The following is a 10,903-nucleotide window of genomic DNA, read 5'->3' as shown; positions in this document are numbered from 1 at the left end:
CACACAATATGTGTTGTCAGTAAACTGAAACAGTGTACGGTTTTAGTTAGTTAACGTCCTCTTAACAGTCAGGATCATGTAAGGACGTGACAGGTTTGCTGGTGGAGGAAAGCCGGAGTACTCGGAGAAAAAACACCGAGAGCGGTCAGTACCTGACAAATGCTATACTTGGGATTCCAACCCGCGACCTAGAGGTGAAGGGCTTGTGGTCATATGTCGAGACCTCTAAACCACTCGGCCACCGTGGCCACGAAACAGTACACAATTGGTGAGAACAATACAGTTATGTTTATCGACGTCATTTTAGCCTTATGTTAGGCACTAACTAAAACAAAAACATAGGTCTTCTCTCTGTCTGTTATAAAAAAGATTTGCCCAAAACAAACACATCTTGAAATTGAGTTGATGAAGGTGTCCAGCAAAGGCAGAATGTCTAGTTTCTATACTTGGTGTCAAGAGTGTTATAGTGAAATCGGTTGCAAACCTTAACTGAACAAATACGTTTTGATGAGGATCAAATTGCAATCATAACATAAATTTTTTACAAGTAAATATACAAACCAAGGTTTTCCGAAGGTCTTTTTTTACACGCAATTATACATAAGTCAGAATATGATTTTGCCAAAACCGGATTTCACTTCAACACACTGAACGGGCTAGTCTCCTAAACCTGTCTATAACATAATTGACTTTTTTGCCTAATATGAAAAGACATATGTAAACAGTACAACACGAGCCCGATAACTAACTATATCATATTTTTTTTTAATTAGTATTATCATCATTACCTTTGGAATTATTTTAAGGAAATAAATCCTGAATCATAAACTTTAGAACCTTCAATTAAGCTATTGACATATTTACCTTCAAATCTGCTATATCCTTCTTATGGTCCTCCTGAAAAGAAAACAATAGGGATTTTATCATATTTTCATTGCATTCGAACATAATACATCAAAAGTGTATTTAATTGCTACGGGGCACGAAAGGAGGTATTATAGCTTTCAATATTAAAATTTAACACACCGATGAATACAGCGGTAATGCTAATTACTTTTGCCATTCTCTACGGATTCTAAATTGGTTAAATTATGTTTTTTAAAAATTACCTTTGTTTATTAAACAATTGACGAATAAATAGATCTTGAAAACTATGACTTTTGGAAACTTAAAATAAGCTATTTTATTATTCACCTTTATTTTCATAACTCACATCTAAATTGTGGCATTCAAAGATTATTTGAAACTTACCTTTTCTTCCATAAGCATCCGCTATATGTAAAAAAAGCCCCAAAAACAACAATTAGTTAAATCACCTTAATCACATTTAGCATTAGCTCGAAGTACTAAATTTAAATATTGAGATTAACTTTGATCTAAGATAACCAGGTTACATTTAACTGAATTATCCTATGCGAGTTATTTCTCTTGTAGTCATGTACGTGACTTGAATGCAGATTGATCAATAGAAAGTGTGATTGATGAATAGGATTCGTTTACTCCGCACGACCACGTTTAATATCTTCTGGGGTCACTATTTAATTATCCCTACTAACCACATCATTCGTGATATAAATTCTACTAATTTATGTTAGTATTTTTGTCTCACACAATATTTTGAACAATTACGTATCTCCATCCTGGACAACTGTCCCTAAATGCACATTATTATTTTCAGGTAATACCAAAAGTATTTCGAACTACTGCTTTTTAGCTTCTTTATTTTGAAATATGTAGACATGCAGTAAAGGAAACCTAAACTATACTATAATCATAATGCCATACACATTTGGATTTAATCTTTTTACCTTGGATAGTTTGTGTATGTACATTTGCAGTAGAATAAATACCGTTTAACTTAAGAATGCTTTTCCCAACGGTATGTTACATTAATTTCTGTAATTATGATAAACCTTTGGATATGATCGATGAATGAGAATGACATTCATTCATTTATACCACGTGCCATGGGACTTTATTAATATAGCATCAGGTAATATGAAAACAAGTATAGAATAGGTCCTGCAATATCTAGCCATTTTTAAGGGTATCCCACAATATGTGTTGTCAGTAAACTGAAACAGTATACGGTTTTAGTTAGTTAACGTCCTATCAACAGCCAGGATCATGTAAGGACGTGGCAGGTTTGCTGGTAGAGGAAAGCCGGAGTACTCGGAGAAAAACACCGAGAGCGGTCAGTACCTGGTAAATGCTACACTTGGGATTCGAACTCGTGGAGGTGGAGGGCTTGTGGTCATATGTCGGGACATTGAAACCACTCGGCCATCGTGACCCCGAAACAGTATACAATTGTAACAAAAAATAAAATCATATGCATAAATCTGGACGTTAAATATATGTGTGTGATTTACCTCCTTATTCATGATAAATACAAATGATTGCTTTGCTTTACGTTACTTCTTATGAGATCCAAGAACTACTGTATCAATTAATAACTAAATAATTATATGCAAATCTTAGCGGCCAGGTAAGTTTAATTTAGCTCAACAACCGAGTGTAAGCGGTATGTTTTGGGATATTTACTTATTTGAAATAACTTGTTATAAAACCATTTTCCAGTAGTTGTTTCCATGAAAGGCCTGGTGGTTTTTATGGCAATACCAGAAACTTAAGTTCAGTTCGTATTTCAAACGAAAAAACCAGCATAAAATTATTGCAGTCGATTCCTGCATCTCATAATATTTTCTAGAAGGAGGTTTCCACATTTTCTATCTTTTAAAATGATTCAGACGGGTATGGATGGCTGTATGAATGCCCATGATTCCAAAGTGTAAATTAACGTTTGTCAGCACAAGGTACAAATCAGCCACTGAAATTTTGCTGATTATTCCGTTTGAAATGCGACAATGTGCTGTTGTTGATACATATACATATGTATATAAATAGGGCAGTTTGCCAAAACCGGATTTCATTTCAACACTGAACGTGCTAGTCTGGGAAACCTGCCTATAATATTAGGTTTTTTTTGCCTAATATGAAGAAAACAACTGAATGATATAGGCAGGTGAAGCAAATTATTAACGTGCATATGTAAACAGTACAACGTGAGCCCGATAACTAACTACATCATAATTTTTGGTGTTTCTTATAAAAAAACTTGTATGTTTACCATTATCTTCGGAACTTGCTTCAAGGAAATACATCCTGAATCATTAACTTTAGAACCTTCAATTAAATTAATATAATTATTTACCTGCAAAGTCTTATTCTGCATCTGATGAAAAGAAAACAATAGGGTTTATATCATATTTTCATTGCATTCGAACATAATATATCAATAGTGCATTTTGCCATTCTCTAAAGGATTTTTCATTGTTTAAATTCTGTCCTTTATATATAAAAAATATAACCTTTGTTTATTAAACAAGTGACGAAAAAATAAATCCTGAATCTATAACTTTTGGAAACTTGAAATAAGCTATTTTTCTTATTCACTAACTTACCCTAGCCACATCATGCGCGATATGAATTCTACTTATTTATGCTAGTTTTTTTTGTCTCAAACAATATTTTGAACAATAACGTACCTCCATCCTGGACAACTGTCCCTGCAAAAAAGAAAAAAAGGTATGCTTCAGGATCATTGCAATAAATAGTTCGATAAATGCACATTATTATTTTCACGTAGTAGCAAAGGCATTTTAAACTACTACATTTTTAGCTTCTTTATTTTGAAATATGTAGACATGCAGTAAAGAAAACCTAAACTATACTATATTCATAATATTATACACATTTGGATTTATGCGATAGAATACATACCGTTTACCTTAAGAATGCTTTTCCCAACGGCATGTTACATTAATATCTGTTATTATGACATACCTTTGGATATGATCGATGAATGAGAATAATATTATTCATTTATATACCACGTGACATGGGACTTTATTAATATAGCATTGGGTAATATGAAAATAAATATAGAATAGGCCCTGCAATATCTAGCCATTTTAAAGGGTATCGCACAATATGTGTTGTCCGTAAACTGAAACAGTATAAGGTTTTAGTTAGTTTAAACGTCCTATTAACATTCAGGATCATGTGAGGACGTGGCAGGTTTGCTTTTTGAGACTGACATATATTTACCTTCAAATCTGCTATCTCCTTCTTATGGTCCTTCTGAAAAGAAAACAATAGGGATTATATAATATTTTCATTGCATTCGAACATAATACATCAAAAGTGTATTTAATTGATACGGGGCACCAAAGGGGGTATTATAGCTTTCAATATTAAAATTTAACACTCCGATGAATACAGCGGCAATGCTAATTACTTTTGCCATTCTCTACGGATTCAAATTTGGTAAAATTATATCCTTTAAAAATTACCTTTGTTTATTAAACAAGTGACGAATAAATAGATCTTGAATCTATGACTTTGAAAAACTTAAAAAAACTATTTTATTATTCATCCTTTATTTTCATATTCACATCTAAATTGTGGCATTCAAAGATTATTTGTAACTTACCTTGTCTTTCTTACGCATCGCCTATATGGAAAAAAAAACCAAAACAACAATTAGTTGAATCACCTTAATCACATGCAACATTAGCTCGATGTACATGAAATTTAAACATTGAGATTAATTTTGATCCAAGATAACCAGGTTAACTGAATTATCCAGTGCGAGTTATTTCCCTTGTAGTCATGTACGTGACTTGAATGCCCCCGAAACAGTACACAATTGGTGAGAATAATAAAGTTAAGTTTATCGACGTTAATTTAGCCTTCTTCCTTAAGCATCGCCTATATGTAAAAAAACCCAATAACAATTAGTTGAATAACCTAAATCACATGCAACATAAGCTCGAAGTGCATGCAATACATGAAAAAGACAAATATTCCTTTGCGAGTTATTTCCCTTGTAGTCATGATACAGCGTATTTAATTGATATGGGTCACCAAATTTATGTTAGTATTTTTGTCTCAAACAATATTTTGAACAATAACGTACCTCCATCCTGGACAACTGTCCCTGCAAAAAAGAAAAAAAAGGTATGCTTCAGAATCATTGCCATCAATAAATGCACACACTTATTTTCATATAATCGCAAAGGTATTTCACACTAATACTTTTTAGCTTCTTTAATTTGAGATATGTAGACATGCAGTAAAAGGAAACCTAAACTATACTATAATCATAATGCCATACACATTCGGATTTAATCTTTTAACCTTGGATAGTTTTGTGTATGTACATTTGCAGTAGAATAAATACCGTTTAATTTTAGAAATGCTTTCCCCAACGGTATGTTACATTAATTTCTGTAATGATGATAAACCTTTGGATATGATCGATGAATGAGAATGACATTAATTCATTTATACCACGTGTCATGGGACTTTATTTATATACCATTAGGTTATATGATTATAAGTATAGAATAGGCCCTGCAATATCTAGCCATTACCACGGGTATCACACAATATGTGTTGTCAGTAAACTGAAACAGTATACGGGTTTAATTAGTTTATAAAGTCCTATCAACAGCCAGGATCATGTATGTATGAGCCATTTTTGTTGGTGGAGGAAAGCCGGAGCACTCGGAGAAAAAACCCCGACAGCGGTTAGTACCTGGTAAATGCTACACTTGGGATTCGAATCGTGGAGGTGGAGGGCTTGTGGTCATATGTCGGGACATTGAAACCACTCGGCCATCGTGACCCCGAAACAGTATACAATTGTAACAAAAAATAAAATCATATGCATAAATCTGGACGTTAAATATATGTGTGTGATTTACCTCCTTATTTATGATTCATACAAATTATTGCTTTACTTTACTTTACTTCTTATGAGATCCAAGAACTACTGTATCAATAATATGCAAATCTTAGCGGCCAGCTAAATTTAATTTAGCTCAACAACCGAGTGTAAGCGGTATGTTTTGGGATATTTCCTTAATTTGAGATAACTTGTTATAAAACTATTTTCCAGTAGTTGTTTCCATGAAAGGCCTGGTGGTTTTTATGGCAATACCAGAAACTTATGTTCAGTTCGTATTTCAAACGAAAAACCAGCATAAAATTATTGCAGTCGATTCCTGCATCATAATATTTTCTAGAAGGAGGTTTCCACATTTTCTATCTTTTAAAATGATTCAGACGGGTATGGATGGCTGTATGAATGCCCATGATTCCAAAGTGTAAATTAACGTTTGTCAGCACAAGGTACCAGCTGAAATTTTGCTGATCATTCCGTTTGAAATGCGACAATGTGCTGTTGTTGATACATATATATATGTATATGTATATATAAAAATAGGGCAGTTTGCCAAAACCGGATTTCATTTCAACACTGAACGTGCTAGTCTGGGAAACCTGCCTATAATATTAGGTTTTTTTTGCCTAATATGAAGAAAACAACTGAATGATATAGGCAGGTGAAGCAAATTATTAACGTGCATATGTAAACAGTACAACGTGAGCCCGATAACTAACTACATCATAATTTTTGGTGTTTTTCTTATAAAAAAACTTGTATGTTTACCATTACCTTTGGAACTTGCTTCAAGGAAATACATCCTGAATAATTAATTTTAAAACCTTCAATTAAATTAATTGAATTATTTACCTGCAAAGTCTCATTCTGCATCTGACGAAAAGAAAACAATAGGGATTTTATCATATTTGCATTGCATTCGAACATAATATATCAATAGTGCATTTTGCCATTCTTTAAAGGATTTTTCATTGTTTAAATTCTGTCCTTTATATATAAAAAATATAACCTTTGTTTATTAAACAAGTGACGAAAAAATAAATCCTGAATCTATAACTTTTGGAAACTTGAAATAAGCTATTTTTCTTATTCACTAACTTACCCTAGCCACATCATTCGCGATATGAATTCTACTTATTTATGTTAGTTTTTTTGTCTCAAACAATATTTTGAACAATAACGTACCTCCATCCTGGACAACTGTCCCTGCAAAAAAGGAAAAAGGTATGCTTCAGAATCATTGCCATAAATAGATCGATAGATGCACACTATTATTTTTATATAATCGCAAAGGTATTTCACACTTATACTTTTTACCTTCTTTATTTTGAAATATGTAGACATGCAGTAAAGGAAACCTAAACTATATTATATTCATAATGCCATACACATTTGAATTTCATCTTTTTACCTTGGATAGTTAGTGTATGTAAATTTGCAAAGGAATAATTACCGTTTAACTTAAGAATGCATTTCCCAACGGCATGTTACATTAATATCTGTAATTATGACATACCTTTGGATATGATCTATGAATGAGAATGACATTCATTCATTTATACCACGTGACATGGGACTTTATTAATATAGCATGAGGTTATATGATATAAGTATAGAATAGGCCCTGCAATATCTAGCCATTTTCAAGAGTATCACACAATATGTGTTGTCAGTAAACTGAAACAGTATACGGTTTTAGTTAGTTGACGTCCTATTAACAGTCAGGATCATGTGAGGACGTGGCAGGTTTGTTGATGGAGGAAAGCCGGAGTACTCGGAGAAAAAACCCCGACAGCGGTTAGTACCTGGTAAATGCTACACTTGGGATTCGAACTCGCGACCTAGAAGTGGAGGGCTTGTGGTCATATGTCGAGACCACTCGGCGACCGTGGCCCCGAAACAGTACACAATTGGTGAGATCACTAAAGTTAAGTTTATTGACGTCAATTTAGCCTTATGTTAGGTGCTATCTGAAACAAAAACATAGGTCTTCTCTCTGTCTGTTATAAAATAATTGCCCAAAACAAACACATCTATGAAATTGAGTTGATGAAGGTGTCCAGCAAGGGCAGAATGTCTAGTTTCTATACTTGTTGTCAAGAGTGTAATAGTGAAATCGGTTGCAAACCTTAACTGAACAAATACGTTTTGATGAGGATCAATTGCAATCATAACATAAATTTATGCAAGTAAATATATAAACCAAGGTTTCCGAAGGTTTTTTTTACACGCAATTATACATAAGTCAGAATATGATTTTGCCAAAACCGGATTTCGCTTCAACACTGAACGTGCTAGTCTCCTAAACCTGTCTATAACATAATTGACTTTTTTGCCTAATATGAAAAAAACCCAGAATAATATAGGCGGGTTAAGCAAACTATGAACGTGCATATGTAAACAGTACAACACGAGCCCGATAACTAAATATATCATAATTGTTTTTAAAACTAGTATTATCATCATTACCTTTGGAACTTGCTGCAAGGAAATTATTCATGAATCATAAACTTTAGAACCTTCAATAAAGCTATTGGCATATTTACCTTCATCTCTTTTGTATCCTTCTTATGTTCCTCCTGAAAAGTAAACAATAGGGATTTTATCATATTTTCATTGCATTTGATACATCAAAAGTGTATTTAATTGATACGGAGCAGCAAAGGGGGTATTATAGCTTTCAATATTAAAATTAAACACACCGATGAATACAGCGGCAATGCTAATTACTTTTGCCATTCTCTACGGATTCTAAATTGGGTTAATTATGTCCTTTAAAAAATAACCTTTGTTTATTAAACAAGTGACGAATAAATAGATCTTGAATCTATATAACTTTTGGAAACTTAAAATAAGCTATTTTATTATTCACCTTTATTTTCATAATTAACATCTAATTATTTGAAACAAACAATTTTGAACTTCTTACAAAAAATGGGTGTTTTGATAATAATTAAGAACCTAACGATATATTAAAAACCTAAACATTTATTTCAACTAAATCTAATTATGCTTACCTTAAACGTCAATTCTCTTTCTGTAATAAAAACGAAATGGTTAAATATTACAAAAGAAAATACGATCTTTTTACCTTTACAGTCCCTGCTTTTTCAAAAATTATGTGTGTTATCATCGAACACAAAAATATTAAAAGCTAAATGGCTTTTAAACATTAAAGGTGGTGTATTTTCCATATATTTAACACAATAAACATTTAGTGGGCAACATAGGAATTACCTGCAATAATGCAAAATCATACTAAGGATTTCCGAAGGTATACGTAATGCAATTTGACGGAGGCTAGTTTTGAAAACTTGTAAACAAAACGCTTAAAAAAATTGACTGTTTTTTAGTAATCGATCGAAAAAATAAACCGAATCATGTAGTTTGTTTATCAAACTAATTGCATATTTAAACATTTTGAAGTGCATTTAGAGTGAAAAAAAATGTAAACACGTTTGAAACAATACCTTGAAATGTACGTACCGTGGCAACTGTTATTTATCAAATGATTTTTGAAAATACACAATTTTAATTGATTAACTGCATCGGAATGTTCACATCGAATTTTTATATACTTTAAATTTACTTATTATGTACAGTAGTTACCTAAATGAAAAATTTAGTTGAAAAAATCATTTTGATTTAATTAAGTGCACAAACTATGCTAAGTCCTACAATTTTCCATTTAATTTTTCAACAAGATTAAATGCATGATTCAATCAATGCAAACATACCTTTTCTTTATGTAAATAGCATTCAATCACAAAATAAATCTGCAAGTAATATATATAAAACTAAGTTTTCCGAAGGTTTTTATACACGCATGAATATTTCACGGTTGCCCAAAAAAATGCCTATTTGGGCATTTACCAATCTTTAGCTCTTCTTTCGGGAGAACTCTGAATCTATATATTAATAAAAATTGATATGCAAGCGGCGGCTAAATTGCTCATTTACATACTTTAACTGTACCTCATACCAAGTAGGCAATATTTTACATGACCTTAAAAATTTATTTTCTTTTAAAACAATTACATAAGAAAAAAATGATAAAACATTCTTCAAATCCATTGGTTTCAAATCCATAAATCACATGAAACACATACATCGAATTTACATACATTTCAGTTGTAAACAAATTTAGTTAACTGATGGGCAAGATAAAACTGCTTGTTCCAAAAAATTACAGTGCAGTTATTTCCATTGTACATAATGTTGAGTCGAATGACATTTACATTTTGGAAACGTATATTATATGCAACATTTTATTTATGATTTATAATGTCATTTGGGTATTTTCATGCTCATGATCCAAATTTACATTAACTGCCATTTCAATCAACATAATTAATTATTAGCATTTTCTAATTATTTTTTTAGAATTTTGGAATGATTTATATGATAGTAAAATATCAGTATTTATATAAATTTTTAATTAAAGTTTTTCAACCGGACCTAGACTAAAACAGTCCTTAAGTTTTTTTAAGGGATCAAAAGGTATGCTTCATGTCATGATAAAATTTGATAATTGCAAAAGTTTGTTTGGGTTTGTTTTATCACTTAAAAACCAAAGGAATACATAAGGCAAATTAATAAATCTTATATAATTATCAGGTTTTATTCAAAAAGGCACACAAATATGTGTTGTCAGTAAAGAAAACTGAAACAGTTATACGGGTTTACTTTAGTTTATGCAGTCCTATCAAAAGCACTGGCAGGTCCGATGTTAAAGTTTAACTGGTTTAGTGTTGGTGTGAGGAGAACGCCGGCGTAACTCGGAAGAAATAAACACCGAAAGCAGTCAGCGTAACTGGCTCAATAGATGGTATATCACTTGGGAGATTCGTAAGTTGCGAGACCAGTGGTGGAGGAGACTTGAGGTCATATGTCGAGACACGTCAATAACCACTTCGGCCACCGTGCCCCCTGACAGAGTCACACAATGATTTGAAGAATTCAGTATAATTTTAAGTTTATGGAGGCTAAGTTAAGCCTTATTTTAAATGGGCATCAAAACAAATAAACGCATCTTTCAAAAAAAAACGTAAGTTCTTCTCATCGCGTCTGTAGAAAAATGATGTGTACACAAAGAAGACAAACACATTTTGAAATTGTGTCGATGATGGTGGTCCACCAAAAGTCTAATGCCTA

The 10,903-nt window shown here is 32.3% G+C and overlaps 1 protein-coding gene across 4 annotated transcripts in view; it reads right to left on the bottom strand.

The window, feature by feature from the left end:
- Positions 1-8,324, bottom strand: part of LOC138312065 (myosin heavy chain, striated muscle-like) — a 16,011-nt gene extending 7,687 nt beyond the window's left edge. Inside the window, exons 1-10 of one of the 4 annotated variants that reach the window (XM_069253134.1) lie at positions 8,296-8,324; positions 6,935-6,955; positions 6,602-6,622; positions 4,982-5,002; positions 4,496-4,516; positions 4,111-4,143; positions 3,549-3,569; positions 3,215-3,235; positions 1,252-1,272; positions 865-897 (exon numbers count right to left, since the gene is read on the bottom strand). In XM_069253134.1, coding sequence (XP_069109235.1) covers positions 865-897; positions 1,252-1,272; positions 3,215-3,235; positions 3,549-3,569; positions 4,111-4,143; positions 4,496-4,516; positions 4,982-5,002; positions 6,602-6,622; positions 6,935-6,955; positions 8,296-8,301 — 219 coding nt within the window. In that variant the 5' untranslated portion in view covers positions 8,302-8,324. The remainder of the gene's footprint in view (positions 1-864; positions 898-1,251; positions 1,273-3,214; positions 3,236-3,548; positions 3,570-4,110; positions 4,144-4,495; positions 4,517-4,981; positions 5,003-6,601; positions 6,623-6,934; positions 6,956-8,295) is intronic. The other 3 variants (XM_069253135.1, XM_069253136.1, XM_069253137.1) reach the window with 3 other exon arrangements.
- Positions 8,325-10,903: the final 2,579 nt, after the last annotated feature.

This window comes from Argopecten irradians, unplaced genomic scaffold, assembly GCF_041381155.1.
Source record: "Argopecten irradians isolate NY unplaced genomic scaffold, Ai_NY scaffold_0196, whole genome shotgun sequence".
NCBI lineage: Eukaryota > Metazoa > Mollusca > Bivalvia > Pectinida > Pectinidae > Argopecten > Argopecten irradians.
Note: the sequence above shows the minus strand (reverse complement) of the source record. Positions and strands in the feature narration are given on the sequence as shown.